General features: G+C 42.5%; 1 protein-coding gene across 2 annotated transcripts in view; it reads left to right on the top strand.

Annotated features, from left to right (window-relative positions):
* Positions 1-27,558, top strand: part of LOC135513758 (titin-like) — a 56,268-nt gene that overhangs the window by 18,241 nt on the left and 10,469 nt on the right. Inside the window, exons 2-16 of one of the 2 annotated variants that reach the window (XM_064936665.1) lie at positions 458-594; positions 4,052-4,151; positions 5,538-5,623; positions 5,922-6,093; positions 8,212-8,391; positions 11,316-11,438; positions 11,583-11,716; positions 11,995-12,081; positions 15,880-15,910; positions 16,012-16,105; positions 16,229-16,340; positions 16,431-17,611; positions 19,052-19,163; positions 19,253-20,931; positions 21,537-21,642. In XM_064936665.1, the coding sequence (XP_064792737.1) occupies positions 458-594; positions 4,052-4,151; positions 5,538-5,623; positions 5,922-6,093; positions 8,212-8,391; positions 11,316-11,438; positions 11,583-11,716; positions 11,995-12,081; positions 15,880-15,910; positions 16,012-16,105; positions 16,229-16,340; positions 16,431-17,611; positions 19,052-19,163; positions 19,253-20,931; positions 21,537-21,642 (4,334 nt within the window). The remainder of the gene's footprint in view (positions 1-457; positions 595-4,051; positions 4,152-5,537; positions 5,624-5,921; positions 6,094-8,211; positions 8,392-11,315; positions 11,439-11,582; positions 11,717-11,994; positions 12,082-15,879; positions 15,911-16,011; positions 16,106-16,228; positions 16,341-16,430; positions 17,612-19,051; positions 19,164-19,252; positions 20,932-21,536; positions 21,643-27,558) is intronic. The other variant, XM_064936666.1, reaches the window with a different exon arrangement.

The raw sequence follows: 27,558 nt of genomic DNA, 5'->3' as shown, positions 1-27,558 counted from the left end.
TGAAAAACCCAGCAGCGTTGCAGTTCCTTCTTTAACCTGTCTCCTCCCCTTTATCTACACTGATTTGAAGTGGACTTAAGTGACATCAATAAGGGATCATAGCTTTCACTTGGATTCATCTGGTCAGGCTGTGTCATGGAAAGAGCATGTTTTGCACACTGGCACACAGTTTATGCCTGCAGGGATGGAGGCAGGTCACATCAATGATACCCTGTACTGCCTGATACCATTAGAGCTGCATGTCAATCTGCAACTTGCATATATGAAAAGGACGTATTGCTCAGTTCCAAACAGTTGAACTAGTGTACTCCCAAAATAAGCATCATGCCCGTGTCACTGCCTTTTTCAAAGTCCCCCAGTCCCATGACAACGAAATGTAGGATTATATAAAAGGACAAAAATGTGTGCGTGTCTTCACACTCTGCTTGTCTGTGAACGGAGCTCTGTGTTCCTGTAGGGATGGAGTTCCCTGTGGACGGCCTGGTCAGCGTGAGCCAGGAGATCCTGGAGAGGTCAGCCCAGGACTACATGAACAGCCTTCTCCACAGCCCCCTTGACTCACCCCAACACCTCACCCTCGCAAACAACACACAGGTAAATAGAACCTCACTCTGCCACACTCCACACAGGTAAATATCAAATCAAGTCAAATTTGATTGGTCACATAGACATGGTTAGCAGATGTTAATGCGAGTGTAGCGAAATGCTTGTGCTTCTGGTTCCGACACGGCAGTAATATCTCACAAGTGATCTAACAAATTCACAACAACTACCGTATACACACATCTAAAAAGGGGTGAATGAGAATATGTACATATAAATATATGGATGAGCGATGGCCGAGCGGCATAGGCAAGGTGAAAGATGATATAAAATACAGTATATACATGTGATATGAATAATGTAAGATATGTAAACATTATTAAAGTGGCATTGTTTAAAGTGACTAGTGATCCATTTATTAAAGTGACCAGTGATTGGGTCTCCATGTAGGCAGCAGCCTCTGAGTTAGCGATGGCTGTTAAGCAGTCTGATGGCCTTGAGATAGAAGCTGTTCTTCAGTCTTTATCCTCACTCTACCACACTACCCAGGTAAATAAACCCTCACTCTGCCACACTCTACCCAGGTAAATAAACCCTCACTCTGCCACACTACCCAGGTAAATAAACCCTCACTCTGCCACACTCTACCCAGGTAAATAAACCCTCACTCTGCCACACTCTACCCAGGTAAATAAACCCTCACTCTGCCACACTACCCAGGTAAATAAACCCTCACTCTGCCACACTCTACCCAGGTAAATAAACCCTCACTCTGCCACACTCTACCCAGGTAAATAAACCCTCACTCTACCACACTACCCAGGTAAATAAACCCTCACTCTGCCACACTCTACCCAGGTAAATAAACCCTCACTCTGCCCAGGTAAATAAACCCTCACTCTACCCAGGTAAATAAACCCTCACTCTGCCCAGGTAAATAAACCCTCACTCTGCCCAGGTAAATAAACCCTCACTCTACCACACTCTACCCAGGTAAATAAACCCTCACTCTACCCAGGTAAATAAACCCTCACTCTACCACACTCTACCCAGGTAAATAAACCCTCACTCTGCCCAGGTAAATAAACCCTCACTCTACCCAGGTAAATAAACCCTCACTCTACCCAGGTAAATAAACCCTCACTCTGCCCAGGTAAATAAACCCTCACTCTACCCAGGTAAATAAACCCTCACTCTGCCCAGGTAAATAAACCCTCACTCTACCCAGGTAAATAAACCCTCACTCTGCCACACTCTACCCAGGTAAATAAACCCTCACTCTACCCAGGTAAATAAACCCTCACTCTGCCCAGGTAAATAAACCCTCACTCTGCCCAGGTAAATAAACCCTCACTGTCAGACTACCCAGGTAAATAAACCCTCACTGTCAGACTACACATGTAAATAAACCCTCACTGTCAGACTACACATGTAAATAAACCCTCACTGTCAGACTACACATGTAAATAAACCCTCACTGTCACTCTAACACCGGTAACTAAACCAGATGAAACAGATAATATATCTGTTTCGTGTTTTCCATGTGTTACAGTTAAAGCTAGCTAGCTAACAATTCCATAGTCACAACAAAGTCCTGTGCTGTGGCTGAGAAGCTTGGATCCAGTGCTGCACAACATCGAATCAAATGTATTTATAAAGCCCTTTATTCCCCCCCCATCAGCCAATGTCACAAAGTTCTACAGAAACAGAAACCCAGCTTAAAACCCCAAACAGCAAGCAATGCAGATGTAAAAACACAGTGGCTAGGAAAAACTCCCTAGAAAGGCAGGAACCTAAGAAGAAACCTAGAGAGGAACCAGGCTATGAGGGGTGGCCAGTCCTCTTCTGGCTGTGCCGGGTGGAGATTATAACAGAACATGGCCAAGATGTTCAAATGTTCATAAATGACCAGCAGGGTTAAATAATAATAATCACAGTGGTTGTAGAGGGAGCAACAGGTCAGCACCTAAGGAGTAAATGTCAGTTGGCTTTTCTTAGCTGATCAGACAGCAGATGCAGTAGAGAGAGAGAGTCGAAAGAGTCGAAAACAGGTCTGGGACAGGTAGCACGTCCGGTGAACAGGTCAGGATTCCATAGGCGCAGGCAGAACAGTTGAAACTGGAGCAGCAGCACGACCAGGTGGATTGGGGACAACAAGGAGTCATCAGGCCAGGTAGTCCTGAGGCGTGGTCCTAGGGCTCAGGTCCTCCGAGAGAGAGAAAGAGACAGAGATAGAGGGAGCATACTAAAATTCATAAAGGACACTTGATAAGACAGGAGAAATACTCCAAATATAAAACAGACTGACCCTAGCCCCCAAGACAAACTATTGCAGCATAAATACTGAGACAAGAGGCCACAGTGTCCCCCGACCCCTCCTCCGACGATACCCTCGGACAGGGCCAACCAGGCAGGATATAACCCCACCCACTTTGCCAAGGCACAGCTCCCACACCAGAGGGATATCTTCAAAACACCAACTTACTACCGAGACAAGGCTGAGTATAGCCCACAAAGATCTCCTCCACGGCACGAACCCAAGGGAGGCACCAACCCGGACAGGAAGATCACGTCAGTGACTCAACCCACTTAAGTGACGCACCCCTCCTAGGGACTGCATGGAAGAGCACTAGTAAGCCAGTGACTCTGCCCCCATAACAGGGTCAGAGGCAGAGAACCCCAGTGCAGACAGGGGAACCAGCCAGGAAGAGACGGCAAGGGCGGTTTGTCACTCCAGTGCCTTTCCATTCACCTTCACACTCCTGGGCCAGACTCCACTCAATCATAGGACCTACTAAAGAGATGAGTCTTCAATAATAACTTAAAAGGTTTAGACCGAGTCTGCGTCTCTCACATGGGTAGGCAGACCATTCTATAAAAATGTAGCTCTATAGGAGAAAGCCCCGCCTCCAGCTGTTTACTTAGACATTCTAGGAACAATATAGAGACCTGCTTCTTGTGACCGTAGCGTGTGTGTAAGTACGGCAGGAAAACCTTAATCAGCCCTTGCCTTAACAGAAGCCAGTGTAGGGAGGCTTTTTTGGGTTCTAGTCAAGATTCTAGCAGCCGTATTTAGCACAAACTGAAGTTTATTCAGTGCTTTATCCAGGGAGCCGGAAAGTGGAGCATTGCAGTAGTCTAATCTGGAAGTGACAAAAGCGTTAGATTCTGCATCATTTTTGGACAGAAAGTTTCTGATTTTTGAAATGTTATGTAGATGGAAAAAAAGCTGTCCTTGAAACAGTCTTGATGTGTTCGTCAAAAGAGAGATCCGGGTCCAGAGTAACACAGAGGTCCTTCACAGTTTTATTTGAGACGGCTGTACAACCATCAAGGTTAATTGTCAGATTCAACAGAAGGGTATGTTGTCTTGAAACCAGCTGTAGACATTCAGGGACAGGAGTGGCAAATATAATATGATATAATTCATGTAATTTGAAATATTCTGTCACGTTGATACTATAAGCTAATGATTGAACTTTGACCTTGTGCTCATGTCCTCTCCCAGGTGCCCATTGGTCTTTCCAATGTGGGTTTCGTTCCTCTATATGGAGACAACATGAGACAGAAAGTCCTCGCCCTGTTCTCCCAACAGGACCAGTTTACAGGTGACTGAGTCACTCACACTGTTTTATGGGGAAAGTGTTGCTGGTGTTGACACAAAATGCTCATGGTTAAACTGGGCTAGTTTAGTTTGAAACATGGTTTGTTCAAATCTTCTCTCCTAACAAATAATTGTGTAATGACCCAATCTATGTTTTGTGTCTTCAGGAACAACTTGCCACACACACACGCCCAAAATTATTGGCACCCTTGACAAATGAGGAGCAGAAATACTGAGTAAAATAGCCCCATAACAGCAAAGATACTGAGTAAAATAGCCCCATAACAGCAAAGATACTGAGTAAAATAGCCCCATAACAGCAAAGATACTGAGTAAAATAGCCCCATAACAGCAGAGATCCACCACCATATTTTACAGTAGGTATGGAGACACATTATGCTTATCACATTCTTCTTTCAACGAAAAACCAAATAGCGCTATTTTCCTATCATGCAACAAAATGTAAATGCCTTGGGTGTTTGCTAAATGGCAATGGAACCATCGCTATGGTCAGATGACATGAAAATAGAGCTCTTTGGCAATGCACACCAGTGATGGGTTTCACGTTGAAAGAAGGAATGCTTAGGCAGAAAATAACCCCATACCTACCGTTTAATATGGTGGTGGATCTTTGATGTTATGGGGCTTCCACTGGTCCTGGGGCCCTTGTTGAACTTGACCCAGTACCAGGACACTTTAGCCAAAAACCTGGTTGTCTCTGGAGGCTGAAACTTGGCAGCAAGTGGATCTTCCAGCAATACAATAATCCTAAGCAACACATCAAAATCCACAAATAAATGGTTAATTTACCACAAAAAAAAAATCAACATTTGGCCATCTCAGTCTCCGGACTTGAACCTCATTGAAAACCTGTGGTTTGAATTGAAGAGGGCAGTCCATAAGCACAGACAAAGGATATCAAGGTATAAGATCCCTCCCAATGTGTTCTCCAACCTCAAAACATTTTAGAATAAGGCTCCTTGCAAGGTGTGCTGCCAATGAACCAAAGCTCATTTTCTGAGCAATTGCGTTAGGACAAATATATTTCTCTCCATTTTACACATCTTTATCAAGGGTGCAAATAATTGTGGACCTAACTATTTACCAAATTGAATAATTAACTATTTTATATATACACATTTATTTAACTAGGCAAGTCAGTTAAGAACAAATTCTTATTTTCAATGACGGCCTAGGAACAGTGGGCTAACTGCCTGTTCAGTGGCAGAACAGATTTTTAGCTTGTTAGCTCCGGGATTTGAACGAGCAACCTTTCGGTTACAGGCCCAACGCTCTAACCACTAGGCTACCTGCCACCCCAAATGTTTAAAAGGAGTTTATATATAGTTGATATGTTGTATTTATCTACTGTTTATGTATTTTCTCTTAGCGGTGGGGCTGTACCTGTTGGATCAATGGTGGTCACTGGAGAATATCTTAAAAACAACAAACTCTGCCAAAGATGGAGCTGTGAAGGTATGATTAGTTACCTCTCCTTTGAAAACAAAATAACTGCTGTTTGTTGGAATTAGACGACCCGGTTGTAGAGATTTACAACAATAGTGAAAACTGATGCACGTGCCATTTTGTATAAGTTACAATTATAAAAAGTTAAATAGTTTGAAAATAAGATGCATCCAAGATAGCTCAAAAAAAAAAATATATATATATATATGATCATATCTTATTGGAGAATGTGACAGTATGGGTCAGTGAATTAAGATGCACAGAAAAACACAACCATGTCAGCACCATTAAGTGTGTTTATCTTCAGGTGGAGACCATAGGGGAGCGGATAGCTCTGTACGTTTTGAACCGTGTGGTGTACAGAGTCAAGGAGATCAGTTCAGGCGAACTGCCTTTCCTGTGCCACGGAGAGAACGACTACGCCAAGATCCTTTGGAAAGACGGACAGGCTGTCGGCTTCTACTCAGTCAAACCTTCAGGTACGAAACAGCTTTTATTGTTGTGAGTAACGAACCATCATCCACCTCCACTAAGTACCACCTTTCTGGGTGATGCATGGCACCCATCTTAGGCTAGAATCCTCATCACTTATGCGATATTACATGGTAGCACTGAGGTTATGTACTTTAAGTGTTAGTTATGGTGCTGTTAAATAAACTATGGTTGACCGTTAATTCATTTTTCAGATACTGAAGATCATGTGTGTGCGTTGTATAACACAGATAATGCTTAACTCACATAGAAATATCTATGAGAAGTGAACATTGGCTACGTACGTACTGTATGCAGGGCTGTAGTGCTGCTGTAGCCCGCGGGGACGGTGCTACAGACATGGAGCTGGTAGAGATGTTTCTGGATAATGTGCTCTGATCAATTCTAAATAAATTACATTTCATTACCACTCAAATGCAATCAAAACGATAGAACGGCATACTAAATACTGTAAATACCTATGCTAGAGGTCGGTTTCTAAAATGTCTTGTCTTCAAAAACAATTTGTAATGGACTTAGAGATCACTTGCCCTACTCTCCGAGTGCTTGGCTTACAGAAACGTACCCCACTCTATAGCGTACGCAGACAAACTGATTCCCTGCATGAACCTTATCACACCAACGAGATCTAGGATCCAAATTCACCATGTGTCTGCCTTGATGTTTATAAAACTCCATGGACCTCCTCTTGTGCAGTGGAACCCAGAACAATGTGACCCACACTGCATTCTGGGACAGGACACTTGGTTAATGGTGTTGTCCTTTAACCACCATTTAAAGGGTGCTTAAATCGCTTAATATAACCCTCAACAAGATCTGCTGCCTACGTTTAATAGTCATACTCATCACTTATTAGTTTTATTACAAATAGAAGATCCCCACTTCTCACACTGGTGCTCCTTTAATAAAGTTCAAAGCCGAATCAATATCTCGCAAGATCAGAATGAAAATAGGCCAACTAATGAATCAATAACAGAACCACATAACACTCATGTGGCCAAACCTCAATAGCATGCAACACTGATCAGGCCTGTTTTAATTGAAACTAAATAGGCCTACAAGAAAAGTGAATAATTTTCACCGGTAAAACATGAAGAATTATCATTCACAATTGACAGTGATGACGGCCTATTTTGAAATGAGGTATGCCAAACTTGGTGTTTGAGGGTATTAAAAATATAACATTTTCTGCTGGCAATCGGTGTGGGAATAGAAAGCGGTTGCAATTGGAGGATGCATTTTATGCATAGACCTATTCTAGAATGATATTCAATAGGTTACATCTGTTGGTACAACCTTTGAGAACTGACAATTTAATTAAAAAGGCCCCCCCTCACCTAAAATAAATAAGAACACTATACCCATTACAAATCCCTTTGGCCCAGCAGTCTAGGGGGGGGGGGGGTGGTAACAAGACCCGTAACATAACTCATGCAAAGTGTAGTGACAAAGTAACAGCGCGAACAAAAAAAACCCACAGACAACTTAATTACCGTCAAACACTCAGGGTTTATATGAAAACACGCGGTAAGGGGGGGGGGGGGACAAAATATCCAAAAACACCCCTAAGTTAGACTAGCCTACAGCTAACTAACTAACCAAAAAGTGGAAGGTCCGCCCAGTTCTAACTAGTGTTCTTAGACAAAGTAGTCCTACTGGTAATGTATGCCCATGTTCAACTTGTCTTGGTTCCCCCTTTTCCCACCATCAAACAGGCACCACAACAACAAAATAACAACAATACTCACAGGTGGGGACAAAGTGATATGCAGGTGTTAAAAGAAAAGTGAAATTTACAGAGCAATTGCATGACAGAGAGGTTGAGCTCTAGAGAAAACAACTGACAGGGTTTTTAAACCAAGGGAAAGGGGATGTGATTGGGTAATGAAATAGGAGGTGTGTCTTCTGATTAGCGACTGATTGGTGACTGATTAGGGAATGATGATTGCCACCTGTGAGGAGGGGATAAGGAGAGAAAAGAAATACACACACGGGATACCTGTCACTGTAACAATACCACTGACTGTATGTATGCTGTCTGTACTTCTATACATACTGTATGTCTGGCTATCTTGACATGTCATCTCCATTTGTTTTCCCTATAGGCAGCTTGTGCAGTTCCTTCTTAACCCAATGCTATCACATTCCTGTCATGGATTCCATATTTGTCAGGAAGTGTCACCGTGGCAACGGTCTGGGTCTCCAGATGCTGGAGAACTTCGTTGACAGTTTCAAAGAGGAATACCTTGGGTTGAGATACCCCCTTTCACAAGCTATGTACAAAGGTAATCATCAACCTTTTATACTAGTTGTTCACACATAGAAATACAAGGGTGGAACCCACCAGGTACAACCCTAACTCTGTAAGCAAGGGCACCCTCATAGACGTCATCCTGACCAACTGGCCCTCCAAATACACCTCCGCTGTCTTCAATCAGGATCTCAGCGACCACTGCCTCATTGCCTGTATCCGCTACGGAGCCGCAGTCAAACGACCACCCCTCATCACTGTCAAACGCTACCTAAAACACTTCTGTGAGCAGGCCTTTCTAATCGACCTGGCCCGGGTACCCTGGAAGGACATTGACCTCATCCCGTCAGTTGAGGATGCCTGGTCATTCTTTAAGAGTAACTTCCTCACCATTTTAGATAAGAATGCTCCATTCAAAAAATGCAGAACTAAGAACAGATATAGCCCTTGGTTCACTCCAGACCTGACTGCCCTCGACCAGCACAAAAACATCCTGTGGCGGACTGCAATAGCATCGAACAGTCCCCGCGATATGCAACTGTTCAGGGAAGTCCGGAACCAATACACGCAGTCAGTCAGGAAAGCTAAGGCCAGCTTCTTCAGGCAGAAGTTTGCATCCTGTAGCTCCAACTCCAAAAAGTTCTGGGACACTGTGAAGTCCATGGAGAACAAGAGCACCTCCTCCCAGCTGCCCACTGCACTGAGGCTAGGGAACACGGTCACCACTGACAAATCCATGATTATTGAAAACTTCAACAAGCATTTCTCAACGGCTGGCCATGCCTTCCGCCTGGCTACTCCAACCTCGACCAACAGCTCCGGCCCCCCCGCAGCTCCTCGCCCAAGCCTCTCCAGGTTCTCCTTTACCCAAATCCAGATAGCAGATGTTCTGAAAGAGCTGCAAAACCTGGACCCGTAGAAATCAGCTGGGCTTGACAATCTGGACCCTCTATTTCTGAAACTATCCGCCGCCAATGTCGCAACCCCTATTACCAGCCTGTTCAACCTCTCTTTCATATCGTCTGAGATCCCCAAGGATTGGAAAGCTGCCGCAGTCATCCCCCTCTTCAAAGAGGGAGACACCCTGGACCCAAACTGTTACAGACCTATATCCATTCTGCCTTGCCTATCTAAGGTGTTCGAAAGCCAAGTCAACAAACAGGTCACTGACCATCTCGAATCCCACCGTACCTTCTCCGCTATGCAATTGGGTTTCCGAGCCGGTCACGGGTGCACCTCAGCCACACTCAAGGTACTAAACGACATCATAACCGCCATCGATAAAAGACAGTACTGTGCAGCCGTCTTCATCGACCTTGCCAAGGCTTTTGACTCTGTCAATCACCATATTCTTATCGGCAGACTCAGTAGCCTCGGTTTTTCTGATGACTGCCTTGCCTGGTTCACCAATTACTTTGCAGACAGAGTTCAGTGTGTCAAATCGGAGGGCATGCTGTCTGGTCCTCTGGCAGTCTCTATGGGGGTGCCACAGGGTTCAATTCTCGGGCCGACTCTTTTCTCTGTATATATCAATGATGTTGCTCTTGCTGCGGGCGATTCCCTGATCCACCTCTACGCAGACGACACCATTCTATATACTTTCGGCCCGTCATTGGACACTGTGCTATCTAACCTCCAAACGAGCTTCAATGCCATACAACACTCCTTCCGTGGCCTCCAACTGCTCTTAAACACTAGTAAAACCAAATGCATGCTTTTCAACCGATCGCTGCCTGCACCCGCTTGCCCGACTAGCATCACCACACTGGATGGTTCCAACCTTGAATATGTGGACACCTATAAGTACCTAGGTGTCTGGCTAGACTGCAAACTCTCCTTCCAGACCCATATCAAACATCTCCAATCGAAAATCAAATCAAGAGTCGGCTTTCTATTCCGTAACAAAGCCTCCTTCACTCACGCTGCCAAGCTTACCCTAGTAAAACTCACTATCCTACCGATCCTCGACTTCGGCGATGTCATCTACAAAATTGCTTCCAACACTCTTCTCAGCAAACTGGATGCAGTTTATCACAGTGCCATCCGTTTTGTCACTAAAGCACCTTATACTACCCACCACTGCGACTTGTATGCTCTAGTCGGCTGGCCCTCGCTACATATTCGTCGCAAGACCCACTGGCTCCAGGTCGTCTACAAGGCCATGCTAGGTAAAGCTCCGCCTTATCTCAGTTCACTGGTTACGATGGCAACACCCATCCGTAGCACTCGCTCCAGCAGGTGTATCTCACTGATCATCCCTAAAGCCAACACCTCATTCGGCCGCCTTTCGTTCCAGTACTCTGCTGCCTGTGACTGGAACGAATTGCAAAAATCGCTGAAGTTGGAGACCTTTATCTCCCTCACCAACTTCAAACATCAGCTATCTGAGCAGCTAACCGATCGCTGCAGCTGTACATAATCTATTGGTAAATAGCCCACCCATTTTCACCTACCTCATCCCCACAGTTTTTATTTATTTACTTTTCTGCTCTTTTGCACACCAATATCTCTACCTGTACATGACCATTTATCAATCCAGTGTTAATCTGCAATATTGTAATTATTCGCCTACCTCCTCATGCCTTTTGCACACATTGTATATAGACTCCCCTTTTTTTTCTACTGTGTTATTGACTTGTTAATTGTTTACTCCATGTGTAACTCTGTGTTGTCTGTTCACACTGCTATGCTTTATCTTGGCCAGGTCGCAGTTGTAAATGAGAACTTGTTCTCAACTAGCCTACCTGGTTAAATAAAGGTGAAATAAAAATAAAATAAAATAAAAGATCTCAAAACGTCCTTGACATCCCAGACTTCCCTAACATCCCAGACTTCCCTAACATCCCAGACTTCTCTAACATCCCAGAATTCCCAGACTTCCCAGACTTCCCTAACTTGCGGCCATCAGCCTACAATACAAGTCCACTTTCCTAACAACTGCTCTGTATTGTTCTCCAGTGTGTGGGAAGTATCTGAGCCTGTACCCAGCCCACAGAGACCTACTGTGGGAAGTGGAGAGTGTTGGAGGACCCAGCCAGAGGACCAACATAGCCAACAAGATCCAAGCCATGGCCATGAGCAGTATGTTTATCACAGATTTCAAATGGAAGATGTGCACGTCCCCTAAGTGTCTTGATTTCTGTATTTAGGTGGCTAGATTGGCTCCTCATTATATGCCTTAAACATAGACAATTCTCAACAAAACAATGGAATTTCTTCCCTCAGCCTTATCCAAGAACCTGTCTTTTACGGAGCACTCTGTAGTGAACCGTGACGTGGTTGAAAACGAGGTGATTATGGAGGAAGTGACTTCACACTTACAGGAACAGGAAGCCATGGAGTACACCGTTGAAATTGTGGTATGTTTTATAAATCTAACAAAAGATTTCAAGTAAATAAGTAGGGATGGGCGGTATACCGTTTTACTTTATATCGGTATTGATGCACGGACCGTTTTGGGTTTTCATTTGAACTCCTATAATGTTATGTCAATGTTTAGTCTGTTAAATGTGATATGCAACTCCAGCATGTGTAATGTCATTTTTTATAGTTTACTACTTTTTATAGTTTACTCCGTTTTGCTACTTGAGTCGTCTTTCTCCCTCTTCTCCTGCTGCACGCCACTTCCCACACCAAGCCCTGCCCCCTGTCACTCAAGGAGAGAACAGTTGCTCAACCATGGAGTCACAAGCACCTCCTTGCAGTTCACTCTGCAGCGCAGTCAGTATGCATGGTCGGATAGATGCAACAAGATGTTGGTGACATGTGTTCTATAATTACACTATTATTTTTTTTTACTGCTAGTTTGTCTTTTATTAGCAAGTTGTGTCTAAAATAAATATTGTTAGCCTAATGCTAATTAGCTGGCTTGCTAAATGTACTTAGAGTCAGAGCAAACACAGCTATCTAATACAGCCTTGTACCAATGCAGGTGTAGGCATAGATAAGCATTTTGTTTATACAACACTGTCTTCGAAGTCAAAGAGAAATAGGCAAAGCATGAAAATGTTAGCTAGCTACATGAGGTAAGAAAACATGTAAAGCAACATCTAATTACGGTCATGTGGAAACACAGACCAACAATTTGGTTCCTACCATGTCAATAATTGGCTAATTCATTCATTGTCATGTCAAACAACAATGTATTCAAGGTGCTGCCCACTATATTCAAACTATAGAATTAGAATAATCACTCTATTTCCATGATTCCAGAAGTTCACAATTACCTAGCCCTATATTTGTTTGCCCATATCATGCAGCCCTGTGTAGCACAGTGTGGAAATGATAACAAAAGTGCATGAAATGCAGAAATTCATGAAAATGCTTATTTTTTTGTTTGAAGTTGGATTGAAAGGAATAAAACAAAACAGAAAGGAGAAAGCCAGATTGAAATCACATAATGTATGTGTTGCTACCCTAGGATCATGAACTGCTCACTACAGACCAGGGATCAAACTCCAGTCTGTAGTGACACCTCAAGCACTGCAAGCACTGCAGTGCCTTAGACCGCTGCACCACTCGGGAGGCCTAAATCAATGCATTTCTAAATGAATTTTGTACCTTTGCCCCAGAAGCATTTAACTGCAGGGTACTATCTCATCATATGAAGGAATGTGCCTACCTGATGTAGAGGACACGGTGAACAGTGGGAGTTGGGGCCAATTTCATCATAAAACGTTTCCTTGGTGTTAATTACAGCCTGTGAGCAAATTTAAAATGTATATGTTGATGGTTTGGATTACGGGATGCCAAGGTCATGTTTTTCCAGATTCTGTTCCACTTGAAGGGTTATTCAGATTCAATTAGATATGTTGACCATATTGTTTTAATGGCTCAGAATCTCAGAATATGAGCAAATACAAAAGTTGTTTATATATTATAGTGATCAGTCCTTTGGGGAGCCCAGACAGTTTATTTGTGTCCAAAAGTGTGACTGGAAATACAATTTAAAAGTTTGGTGGACGATAGTCCTCCTACTGTACATCTTTCCCTCTTTGTAAATGTGTTAATTTTATCCGGGATGGTTTACCTTGTCATATACATTTTGAAACCGCACTATGAATTGTATCCCAATAGCCAGAAGGGGGAGCCATGGGAAGCGTTGAACGACAGAAATACAGTCGTGGCAATATGTTCATTTTGACAATAGATATTCTGCCGGTTAAAGAAACTGGGATATTATTCCATCTACTGAGGTTGGATTCAATTGATTTGAAGAAAGAGATTAGGGCTGGGCGATATGGACATATCACAATATTTTACTGTTGGAATCATGAAAATAGAATGATTGTTCTAATTCTATAGAAGCACATAGAATACATTGTTGTTTGACAGGATAACAAAATGAAAGAAAAGACAAACTAGCATCTGTAAGGAATGACGCTGGAGAAGAGAAGCAGGTACAGGGAGTCAACGTTTAATCAGAACAGACATGAAAACAGGACAGGAACAGCGTCAGAACAGAGTAAAACACAGACGTAAGACAATCAGTACAGCAGTGGGGAGCAGAGCTGGGGAACTGACACATATAGGGGAGGTAATAAACAGGTGATTGAGTCCAGGTGAGTCCAATAATTAGCTGATGGGCATGACGAGGGAAGGCAGGTGTGCGTAATGATGGTGGCAGGAGTGCGTAATGCAGGGCAGCCTGGTGCCCTTGAGCGCTGGGGGGGAATAGGAATAGTGGGAGCAGAGGCATGCCAGCATCGTTGCATCCAACTGACCATGCAGAGTGAACGGCAAGAAGGTACTCGTGACTCCGTGGGCGAACAACTTCTCTCCCCTTGAGTGACAGGAGGCAGGGCTTGGTGTGGTTTGTAGTGGGCATGCAGCAGCAAGAGGGAGAGAGATGACTCAAGTAGCAAATGGAGTAAAGTATAAAAACGGACAATATATGCGCCACAGTTGTGTATCACATTTAACAAACCAAACATTCAAATACCGTTATAGAAGGTAGAGTAAAAACAACAGTTCCATACCTCAACACTGGCATATAGTCAAATACGGTGTAGCACCCTGCACCAGTAGAGATATAGCCAAATACGGTATAGCACCCTGCACCAGTAGAGATATAGTCAAATACGGTATAGCATCCTGCACCAGTAGAGATATAGTCAAATACGGTGTAGCACCCTGCACCAGTAGAGATATAGTCAAATACGGTATAGCACCCTGCACCAGTAGAGATATAGTCAAATACGGTATAGCATCCTGCACCAGTAGAGATATAGTCAAATACGGTATAGCACCCTGCACCAGTAGAGATATAGTCAAATACGGTATAGCATCCTGCACCAGTAGAGATATAGTCAAATACGGTATAGCACCCTGCACCAGTAGAGATATAGTCAAATACGGTATAGCATCCTGCACCAGTAGAGATATAGTCAAATACGGTATAGCATCCTACACCAGTAGAGATATAGTCAAATACGGTATAGCACCCTGCACCAGTAGAGATATAGTCAAATACGGTATAGCATCCTGCACCAGTAGAGATAAAGTCAAATACGGTATAGCATCCTGCACCAGTAGAGATATAGTCAAATACGGTATAGCACCCTGCACCAGTAGAGATTTAGTCAAATATTGTCTGCGTATAATGAGATGAAGTGATCTGTACACTGGTGTTATTTCCTTTGATTGAGGAATTGCCTGGGCATGGGTATAATAAGAAAAGCAAAGGTGAAATTGGATCGCCTTTTCTGCTGCTTCTAGTGGTTCTGAACAGAGCAGAGCAGATATTGCTTGTTATAACCATGGCTGAGGGATTGGCATATAGAATTCTAATCATTCTAATGAAGTTGGAACCAATACTCATATGTTCCAAGACAGACAAGAGATATGTCTATTCTAGTCTATCAAAAAGCATTGAGAGATAATAACAGCTGTTGTTTCTGATGAGGCATCTAAGATATGTAATAGTCAGAGATTTTCCAAGGATAAATGCTTTTTAAAAACCCGCTTGAGTCCGTGTGGACCAATTTTCAGTAATTAAATCTCGAGATGGGACGACAAAAAAAACCCAGTTTAATATCAGTGTTTATCAAAGATAAGGCGATAGTGAGCAAACTGTGTGGCATCCTTACCTTTAAAAAAAATAAAATATTGTGCTAATATTCTGTATTTTGTTCAGTATTAATTTTTGTATTGTATTATTTACTTATGTACAATCAATTAGTGTAGTGGAGGGTAAACGCATGGTAAATGTCATAAGGTGAATTCACCAATTTGTAAGTCGCTCTGGATAAGAGCGTCTGCCAAATGACTTAAATGTAAATGTAAACTCAGAGTACCCACTTTTTTTTTACAAGACAGTTTACCCACCTTTTGGGGAAAAAGTGCATTGAAAGTTACAGGGGGTATACATTTTCTGCTGCGTCCGGCGATCCGAGTTAACCCACACATATATATTTTTGTACCACTACATCAATGTGTACAATGGAATTATGTTTTTCTTTCATAAAATGATACCTTATTCACTCTTAACACATGGTCTACAATCACATTTCTCTGTTCATAGGAGGAAGTTACACTGGTCAGGGTGCCAAAAGGCAAGTATTGGTTGGAGTCATTTACTGGATCTTCGCGATAACATACAAAATCTAACAATAGACTTCTCTTCCTAATGCCAATTTGTGGTGAATGTTTTCAGAGAATGAAGAAATGCCGGTTACAACCAGAGCAAGGAGCAGCGGCCTCAAACGCAAGAAGATCTTAGAGGAAAGCAAATCAGAGAAAGTCCTCAGGTAGCAGAGAATGTGAATATTGCTTGGTTTCAAATGTTCATGGAATACAGTAAAACACATGAACAGTTAAATAGATATTTCCTAAATGAAGGCAACTCACTTTGGCATGTCTGTGTTGTTTAGGATTGAGGATATTGAAGCAGAGGGGGAGACTCCCAAAGAGAAGCAAGTGGCAGAGCATCAGCAAGAGAATGAAGACGTTGGTGCTGAATCTGACAAAGCGGAGTTGGCTGAGGTACAAATACAATTCGTCTTCGTTTTTCAAGTGTCCAGGAGTAAGGAGTCTTAAGTGACACACTCTCTCTTTTCAAAATGTTTCTGACAGGATGTCATTGACACGGCCATGGGGGGCACAGCAGTAGAGCCTGAGCTTGGAGAGGAGATGGGAGAGACTGTTACAACACGGACACTTCAGATTCAGAAAGACACTGTGTTGCTGGTGGACCTGAAAGAAACCTTGCAACCACAAGTGGAGGTAGAAAATGTGGCCTCAGAGATAGAGGAGGTGGAGGAGGAGGAGGCTCCAGAGGAGGTGGCAGAAACCGATGAAGAAACAGCCAAAGAATCCTCTCAGGAGGAAAAGAAAAGAAGCCTCACAAAACCTGTTGAGGCTGAGGAGGAGACAGTGAAAGAAGAGCAGCCAGCAGTTGAGAAACCTGCTGAGGTCAAGGAGAAGATCTCACCACCTGAAAAGAAAGTGGTAGCTCCAGTGGTAGAAACAAGAGTCCTTCGGCGAGGAATAAAAAGTGTACCAGCTACCCCGACTCCAAAACGCAAGTACACAAGAAGAGTCAAACAACCTGTGGAAGAGGAGAATGAGGAAGAGTTGGCTGAGGGAGTAGAGGCAGCTGTAGTGGAAGCCAAAGTTCTGAGAACAGGAAGGAGATCTGCCCCTCCTCCTGCCCCTGCCACATCTAGACGCAAATCCACCCCAACTGTTGTTGAAGTGGAAGAGGCAGAAAAACCAGATGAAACGACAGAGGAGGAAGTAGACGACGAAGTCCAGGAAAAAGCTGTTGAGGAAGAGAAGGCTACAACGATAACAACAAGCCAAGAGGAAGAGAAGGCTACAACAACAACAACAACAAGCGAAGAGGAAGAGAAGGCTACAACAACAACAAGCGAAGAGGAAGAGAAGGCTACAACAACAACAACAAGCCAAGAGGAAGAGGAAGTGGAAAGCTTTGAGGAGGTTGTGGAAGTTCCTCCAGTTGTGGAAACTAGAGCTAAGAGGAGCAGGACAAAAACAGTCACAGCAGCCACACCCAAACGAAAGTCCTTACGAAGCAAGTCCTCTGTGGATTATAAGGAACAAGATGCAGAGGAGGAAGAAACAGGAAATGAACCCACAGTGGAAGAAGGGGAGGATAATGTAGTGGCAGAAGAGGTGAGCGTAGTAGAGGAGGAAGACAAAGAGGAAGAAGAAGGGTTCCCGGTGGCTGAGGTTGCTGTTGTTGAGGAGACGGAGAAGCAGCCTAAGGAACACAAATCAGAGAAAGTCATCAGGTAACAGAGAATTGGAATATTGATTTGTTTCAAGTGTTTATGGAATACAGTACAACATATGAAAAGTTAAATGCAGTGGTTTCAGAAAGTATTCGTACCTGCTGACTTGTTCCACATGTTCTTATGTTACGGCCTGGGTTCAAAATGTATTAAATAAAAACATTTCTTACCCATCTACACATAATACCCCATAATGACAAAGTGAATACATGTTTTTAGATATTTTAGCACATTTATGGAAAATTATATCCAGAAATATCTAATTTATATAAGTATTTACACCCCTGAGTCAATACATGTTGGAATCACCTTTGGCAGTGATGACAGCTGTGAGTCTTTTTCTGGGTAAGTCTCTGAGAGGTTTGCACACCTGGATGTACAATATTTGCACATTGTGGTTTTAAAAATTCTTCAAGCTTTGTCAAATTGTTTTTTGATCATTGCTAGACAACCATTTTCAATTCTTGCCATATATTTTCAAGCAGATTTAAGTCAAAACTGTAACTCGGCTACTCAAGAACATACACATTTTTTCTTAGTAAGCAACTCCATTGTAGATTTGGCCTTGTGTTTTAGGTTATTGTCCTGCTGAAAGGTGAATTAATCTCCCAATATCTGGTGGAAAGTAGACTAAACCAGGTTTTCCTCTAGGATTTTGCCTGTGCTTAGCCCCATTCAGTTTTTTTGCCTGAAAAACTCCCCAGTTCTTTAACAATTATAACCATACCCATAACATGATTCAGCCACCACTATGCTTGAAAATATGCAGAGTGGTAGTAATATGTTGTATTTGATTTGCCCCAAACATAACACTTTGTGTTGAAGACAAAAAGTGAATTGCTTTGCCACATTCTTTTAAGTGTTACTTTAGTGCCTTGTTGTAAACAGAATATTTTTTATTCTGTACCTGCTTTCTTCTTTTCACTCTGTCAGAATCAGGAATCAAGGTAAGACCCAGAGGCAGACCGTGTTGAGGTAACAATGTTTATTACAGCAACAGGGGCAAAGGAACAGGATGGCAGGCAGGCTCAAGGTCAGGGCAGGCAGAGTGGTCAGGTGGGCGGGTACAGGGTCAGGACAGGCAATGGTCAAACACCAGGAGGACGAGATAAGAGACTGGGGAAAGGCAAGAGCTGACACAAAAACACTGATTGGGTTGACAAACAAGACGAACTGGCAACAGACAAACAGAGAACACAGGTATGAATACACAGGGGATAATGGAGAAGATGGGCGACACCTGGAGGGGTGTGAAGACAATCACAAAGACAGGTGAAACGGATCAGGGTGTGACAGTCAGTTAGGTTAGTGTTACCAAATTTAAATTGAGTCTAACACATCAAAATGTTGGAAATGTCAAGGGGTGTGAATACTTTCTGAAGGTATTGTAACTCTTGCCTAAACTAAGGTCTTTCACTTTGGCATATCTGTATGGTTTAGGATTGAGGATATTGAAACCGAGGTGGAGACTCCCAAAGAGAAGCCAGTGGCAGAGCATCATCAAGAGAATAAAGACGTTGTTGCTGAATCTGACAAAGAGGAGTTAGCTGAGGTACAAATAAGATTCATACGATTCGTAAACAAGTGTCCAGGAGTAAGGAGTCTTAAGTGACACACTTTTCTTTTTTCAATAATTGACAGGATGTTGTTCACACAGCCACAGAGGACACAGCAGTAGAGCCTGAGGTTAGAGAGGAGATTGGAGAGACTGTTACAACACAGACACTCAAGCTTCAGGAGGCCATTGTGGTACTAGTGGACCTGAAGAAAACCTTGCAACCACAAGTGGAGGTAGAGGTGGAAGAAGAGGCTCCAGAGAAGGTGTCAGGAACCGATGAAGATGAAAAAGAAACAGCCAAAGAACCCTCTAAGGAGGAAAAGAAAAGAAGAGGACGACCAAGATCCACTCATCTCAGAACACCTGTTGAGGCTGAGGAGGAGACAGTGAAAGATGAGCAGCCAGCGGTTGAGAAACCTGCTGAGGGAAAGGAGAAGATCTCACCACCTGACGAGGAAGATGCAGGTCCAGTGGTAGAAACAAGAGTCCTGAGGAGAGGAAGAATAAGTGTTCCAGCTACCCCGACTCCAAAACGCAAGTCCACACGAAGAGACAGACAGCATGAGGAGGAAGAGAAAGAGCCAGCTGTGGAAGAAAAGGCTCCAGTGGTAGAAACAAGAGTCCTCAGGAGAGGAAGAATAAGTGTTCCAGCTACACTGACACTGACACGCAAGTCCACACAAAGAGGCAAACAACCCAAAGAAGAGAAGGAGGGGGAGGGAGAGCCAGCTGAGCAAGAAGAAGATGCACCGGTAGTGGAAACCATAGTTCCGAAGAGAGAGAGAGGCAGATTTTCTGCTCTTGCTCATCCCAGACATAAATCCACACAAGGCTGCAAAGAACCTGAGGAAGAGGAGGAGAAGGAAGGGGAGTTGGCTAAACCTGTTCAGGAAGCTTTGGAAGAAAAGGTAGAGAAAGCAGTGGATGAAGCAGCAGCTGCAACATTGAAGAGTGTGGGGGAGGAGAAGGGGGCAGAGGAAGCAATAACAGAGGAAGAGGAAAAGGTGGAGGAAGAAAAGGAAACGGAAACTGAAGCTGCAGCTGAAACTGTACCAGTGGAAGAGGAGAGTGTTGCAGAAGAAAAGGTGGTGGAGGGAGAAACAATTCAGGAAGAGGAAAAGGTAGAGGAAGAAAAGGAGATTGCAGAAACTATTACAACACAGACACTCAAGCTTCAGAAAGCCACTGCAGTGCTGGTGGACTTGAAAAAAACTGTGGCCTCAGAGATAGAGGAGGAAAACGAGGCTCCAAAGGAGGTGTCAGGAACCGATGAAGACAGAGAAGAAACAGCCAAAGATCCCTCTGACGAGGAAAAGAAAAGAAGAGGATGCCCAAGATCCACTCATCTCACAAAACCTGTAGAGGCTGAGGAGGAGACGGTGAACGAGGAGCAGAAGGCTACAACAACAACAACAACAAGCCAAGAGGAAGAGGAAGCAGAAAGCCTTGAGGAGGTTGTGGAAGTTCCTCCAGTTGTGGAAACTAGAGCTAAGAGGAGCAGGACAAAAACAGTCACAGCAGCCACACCCAAACGAAAGTCCTTACGAAGCAAGTCCTCTGTGGATTATAAGGAACAAGATGCAGAGGAGGAAGAAACAGGAAATGAACCCACAGTGGAAGAAGGGGAGGATAATGTAGAGGCAGAAGAGGCGAGTGTAGTAGAGGAGGAGGAAAAAGAGGAAGGGTTCCCGGTGGCTGAGGTTGCTGTTGTTGAGGAGACGGAGAAGCAGCCTGAGGAACACAAATCAGAGAAAGTCATCAGGTAACAGAGAATGGGAATATTGCTTTTTTTGTGTTCATAGCTATTTCAGTTAAATAGCTATTGTCTAATTTAAGGTAATTCACTTTGGCATGTCTGGGTGGTTTAAGATTGAGGATATATATTTTTATTTATTTTATTTCACCTTTATTTAACCAGGTAGGCTAGTTGACAACAAGTTCTCATTTACAACTGCGACCTGCCCAAGATAAAGCATAGCAGTGTGAACAGACAACACAGAGTTACACATGGAGTAAACAATAAACAAGTCAATAACACAGTAGAAAAAAAAGTCTATATACATTGTGTGCAAAAGGCATGAGGAGTATATACATTGTGTGCAAAAGGCATGAGGAGGTAGGTGAATAATTACAATTTAGCAGATTAACACTGGAGTGATAAATGATCAGATGATCATGTGCAAGTAGAGATACTGGTGTGCAAAAGAGCAGAAAAGTAAATAAATAAAAACAGTATGGGGATGAGGTAGGTAAATTGGGTGGGCTATTTACAGATGGACTATGTACAGCTGCAGCGATCGGTTAGGTGCTCAGATAGCAGATGTTTAAAGTTGGTGAGGGAAATAAGTCTCTTTCTGTGTGGTATAGGATCGAGGGGGAGACTCCTAAAGAGAAGGCAGAGCATCAGCAACAGAATAAAGAAGAAGAAGATGCTTCTGCTGCTGCTGAATCCGACAAAGAGGAGTTAGCTGAGGTATGTATACTATGGGTGGTGAACGTTTAAACATTCAAACATTTCAACGAAATTGGGTTTCCTTAGTTAATAAGACAAAATCCCTAACCGATAAACAATATAATATTTTTCCTCACAAAATTCGAATCACAGTGCAGTTATCACAAAACAACAACTAACTTGTCCCGATCATCATCATCATGAAGTGAAAATTTCAATTAAAACAAATACCTAAAGGCAACAATGTGGTAACGTTGGTAGGAGGGAAAAAAGGTTATTTTGAGCTACTTTGTTAACCAGAGTTGTAATGCACCAGGGAGTGTGAAAGTCTCCAAACAGAGCATCAGCTCTGTTGATTAGGGGGAGAGATAGAAACCAAGTCGACTCGCGCTAACTTATTGTGAGTTATTTAACGTATCATGTATTTACATAGTACCTGTCTTGACTTCATCAAACCGAGAGAAGCTAGTTAAGATAGCGCTAGCTTGCTGGATAGCTAAGCAAGCCAGGCGACACCATTTTCCATGTTATTTTAATTTACAGATAGCCATGGACTATCTCCAACACTCACACATCAGTTACAAATTAAGCATTTGTGCTTAGTGAGTCTGCCAGATCAGAGGCAGTAGGGATGACCAGGGATGTTCTGTTGATATGTGTGTGAATTGGACAATTTCCAGTCCAGCATTCAAACTGTAACAAGTACTTTTGGGTGTCAGGGAACAGGTACAGTGGTTCTTCCTTTAAAAGTTCAGAGTTTTATGCTGCGACTGTTAGTGGTAGATGGTGGCATTCTGTCATTGCATCACAAGGGGGAGTTAGAACCCTGATCTATCGGTAGTCTAAACTGTGGCAATTAATGGATGCGTTTTCAGTCTGAGAGTCTCTCCACTGGCACTAGAGTCCTGCATCAGGCAAGAACGGCAAAAACTGTTGGTGGTCCTGGAGTTACGCGAGAACTTGTGTAATACAATGGGGGAATATCACTTGACATGTGGATTGAGAATAAAATAAAATAGGCACGGTGGACTTTTGGTTTCTCTCCCTTTAAAAACAGAAATAAATCATTCTCAATAACAAACTGGCTTTATTTACAAATGAGTAAGAATGACTCACCACATGTTCCAAACGGGCTTTTTTCCCTTTATTCAGATTACAATCGCTCACTTTTGGTTATTTGAAATTAAATCATCTCCAATATCATTATTTTTTAAACATAGCGATTATTATTATTATTAACCCTGCATTATAATTATATAAAAGCCCCTTAGATATTCTCAGAGATCAGATTTCCCATAACAAAAAATGCCCCTTAGAAATTAATTTAGAATCCTCCAATCCTCTAAATGTAATTATTGGCGAAGGCCCACTTCATTGGAAAGTCAGGCAGCATTGGCGGAGTTGAAGAGGGTGAGGAACGAAATGGAGTCACAATCCATGCCAGGCAAACGTGCAGATGATTATTTCAACTACATTTTAGTTGCAACAAGTTCGATCGGGTTCAAATAAGGACACCATGTAGAGATGAAACAAATATTTTTTAGATATACTGTAGGCCTAACCATAGGCGACATGAGTCTCACTAGTGTTGAGTAATGTGCTGTTAAAAGTGTTGTAGGTCTTATTTTTATTTAACCTTTTCTACTACGTAAAGGTCCACTTACTTTGCTGGCGTCTTGACCCAGTTTATGCCCTCATTTGCAATGCAAACCATAAGAAATGACTATGGGAATGAATGGAAGAGGCAGTGAAAGGGGGGAGTAAGGAACTTCTCTGTCGGCCCTGGAAAAGATGTTTTCACAAGGGCTATTAGCAGGACAGTAGACATGATGTGGTTCCAAAAACACCCCTCTGACAGGGTCCAGCTTGTCTCTTGATGATGATTGGGCTCGGGCCGATTCCGGTGGGAGTTATCTGGCACAAATGTATCACTTGGGGCTCGGGCCGATTGTGGCGACTCTCTGGCAGATGATTTCACGGCCTGCTTGATATAATCAACATTACATTATTTATTTTTCCATATTTTCTCAATGTTTCTGTGATCAAAATATCAAATGAACATTTAAATTAAATTCTTTAAGAGTCCTGTTAAAGTTGTATTTTAGTATTTTGATACTTTATCCAAGGCAATTAATCAGCATTAAAAACTTTGGATGGGGCCTCCCGAGCGGCACAGCGGTCTAAGACACTGCATCGCAGTGCAACTGCGTTGCTACAGATGTTGGTTCGATACCGTGCCGGCCGCGACCGGGAGACCCATGAGGCGCCGCACAGGGGCGGGCGGTGGGCTTATGGTTTCGGTGCGGTAGGCTTATGGTAAAAACAGGTAGAGAAAACAAACGTAGCAGGCTGTGAATTCTGCAAACCACATTTCTCGAATGGGCTATTAGCAGGACAATAGACTCTTCAACCTTTACAAAGAATAGTCTAATAGCTTGGCTACTGTAGGTGTGAACCCCCCCCCCCAACTTGCAATGTACATTATTAAGTACTCTACATTTATATCTCCAAACCTCATTCAACTGCAAAATGTCAGATAAAGCACATACTGTACAGTATTTATGCTTTCCTTAATAAAATAATGGTAAAAATACTCTTTCAAAATGCAGCTGTTTATTTCAACTATCAGCAGGACAATAGGGAATAAATATCACTGAATGACATCGCATGGGGACTGGTCTTGATAAATCAATCAGATTTTTATTTGGAAATGTTAGGATTATTTTGCTCTTCACTCGCAGTTGATAGTAGCCTAGGCCTACTCCCGACCGGTCTTCAGCTGTCTTCTGACTGTGATTAGAGCGATGTTGATTGCCTTTGCCGATCGCTCAGCATCTTCAACCATCAGTGAGTCCACCATATGCACTGTTTTAAGTACTCTAAAACCAGATTTGCCCCAACAAAAAAATGCATCAACCCCTACAAATATATAAACCCTTACAAATATATAAATGCATTATAATTGTAATGCAGATGTTTATTTCGTTATGGATCCATAACGAATTACTATGGGAATGTGGTCAACTGTTTCAGCACCGAGGCAAAAATGGGGACTGGTATTGATTTTATTTTCACGGAATCTCCGTTTGGGTATTGGATCGACTACAGCATAGCCTAGTGGTTAGAGCGTTGGATTAGTAACCGATAGGTTTCAAGTTCAAATCCCCGAACTGACAAAATACAAATCTGTCGTTCTGCCCCTGAACAAGGCAGTTAACCCCCTGTTCCTAGGCCGTCATTGAAAATAACTGACTTGCCTAGTTAAATAAGGGTAAAATAAAAAAGGAGGGTGCGTAAATGTTAGGATTATTTTGCTCTTAGTACAGTAGCCTACTCCCGACCGGTCACGTTGTACAGTGCCATATTTTCTTAACCCTCAGATTTTCAACCATGCTTTTGAACCATAGAAATTGACTAATTTGTGTAAGAGTATGCTAAGCTAGCTTAGCATTTTGAGTAGCATTTAGCACGCAACATTTTCACAAAAACCAGATAACCAAATAAATAAAATCATTTACCTTTGAAGAGCTTCGGATGTTTTCAATGAGGAGACTCTCAGTTACATACCAAATGCGCAGTTTTTCCTGAAAGCGTCTGTGTGTAGGAGAAATCGTTCCGTTTTGTACATCGCATTTGGCTACCGAAACGAACCGAAAATTCAGTCACCTACAACGTCAAACTTTTTCCGAATTAACTCCATAATATCGACCGAAACATGGCAAACCTTGTTTGGAATCAATCCTCAAGGTGTTTTTTCACATATCTCTTCATTGATATATCGTTCGTGGAAGCTTGCATTCTTCTCTAAATTCCATGGAAAAATACTTGCAGCTGACTTTTGCACACCAATTTCGGCGCAGGACACCGGGCGGACACCTGGTAAATGTGGTCTCTTATGGTCAATCTTCCAATGATATGCCTACAAATACGTCACAATGCTGCAGACACCTTGGGGAAACAACAGAAAGGGCAGACTTACTCCTCTCGCATTCACAGCCATATAAGGAGACAATGGAAAACAGAGCCTCAAATCCTGCTCATTTCCTGGATGCCGTCTCATCTTGGTTTTGCCTGAAGCTCACGTTCTAGGGCACGCACAGAAAATATCTTGGTAGTTCTGGACACGTCAGTGTTTTCTTTCGAAAGCTATCAATTATATGCATAGTCGAGCATCTTTTTGTGACAAAATATCTTGTTTAAAACGGGAACGTTTTTCATCCAAAAATGAAATTGCGCCCCCATAGCATCAAGAGGTTAACTGATACTATGGGGGTTTTGTTTTTCTTGGAATAGAAACATCATAATATTAATCAAATTAATTAAGCTACACTTCTTAAAATCAATCCCGTATACTATTTTCTTACAAAAAAATGTTTTAAATTCTCTCCAACAGCCAATATTAAAAAAAGTTAAATGCTTCTCAAAGATGCCCTTTGGTGGTCAAACTAGCACTAACTAGCATTAATGGCAACAATGGCTGACACTTAAATAACGTGCCATAGAATTCTGAGGCAGCCCACAAGGTGTGCTGCAGTACGACAACTTTTAAAGGATGAATCGTTAAAAGTTGTCACGTTCTGACCATAGTTCTGTTATTTTCTCTTTGTTTTAGTATGGTCAGGGCATGAGTTGGGTGGGCAGTCTGTTTGTTTTTCTACGTTGGTTTTTGAGTTCGGCCTAGTATGGTTCTCAATCAGAGGCAGCTGTCAATTGTTGTCCCTGATTGAGAATCATCCATAGGTAGCCTGGGTTTCAGTTTTGGATTGTGGGTTTTTGTCTTCCGTGTCAGTGTTTGTCACCACACGGGACTGTTTCATTTCTTCACGTTTATTATTTTGTTCCAGTGTTCAGTTGTCTTTTGTTTAAAGACATCCAGCTAGCTAGTTAAACAATGGACCATAATCACAACTCATACCCTGCATGAATCTGCAGGTAGCTAACCAACCAGGTTATATGGCTATAACTAGTCAAGCAAATGTGTCTGAGATACAAATAATAAGATCATACACACAACGTTAGCTAGCGACCCAGCCAGCTAATGTTAGCTAGCTAACAGTACACTTGAAATGAAGCCACTTTCTGTCAAAATTAGAAACGTGTAATCTTACCAGTATACAACATGGTTGGACACGTCTCCTGTCTGATGCCATGCATGGTTGCCTTAGTTTGACGATGTAATCCAGACTGGTGTTTTCTTCATCTCCTTAGCTATCATACTCAAATTCCACTGATTTTCAAAACTAGGTCCTCCAGAAAGTGGAGAGCATACACACAACGTTAGCTAGTGAGCTATCCAGCTAACGTTAGTTAGCTAACAGTACACTTTAACTTATGCAGTTTTACTACGCAATACATAAAAAAAAGCTGTGTTCAACATGAGTACCTAAACATACTGACCAGCTCCAATAGACAGATGCTTGCTATATGGTAGACCAATCCAAACTCATCTCTTGGCATGGCCAGCCCACTCATTATCTCAGCCAATCATGGCTAGTCGGAAGGTTGCTCTCTTTTTCTGTGGCCAATTAGGCTCATAATTTAATGATGTTATTTGTACTTACAGATGGCATACAAGTTTGATGTTAAGGCACATGGAAGTTCACATGTTCGAGAAGGAATTTCTCCCAAAAAACACATTTTGATATGAATAAAATAAAAATCACTTTCAAACAGCTCTCCTGTGAAGTCGTGACTTGCGACATACTGAGTCGGTCACAAATGTAATCTATCCACGGAAAGCGTGATGTAGACCATCTGTTTTGTGAATACACATGGATTTTTTTGAAAAACAAAATAAAAGTTATCTTACACGTAAAAACAAAATTGCTCATTTGTCACAATCCTAATGTATGTGATTCATACTATTGGTAAACATATTTGTTTTTCAAGTGTCCAGGAGTAAAGAGTCTTAAGTGACACACTCTTTTCTTTTTTCAA

This window comes from Oncorhynchus masou, chromosome 25 (assembly GCF_036934945.1).
Source record: "Oncorhynchus masou masou isolate Uvic2021 chromosome 25, UVic_Omas_1.1, whole genome shotgun sequence".
Lineage (NCBI taxonomy): Eukaryota > Metazoa > Chordata > Actinopteri > Salmoniformes > Salmonidae > Oncorhynchus > Oncorhynchus masou.
This window is presented reverse-complemented; position numbering and strand designations above follow the sequence as displayed.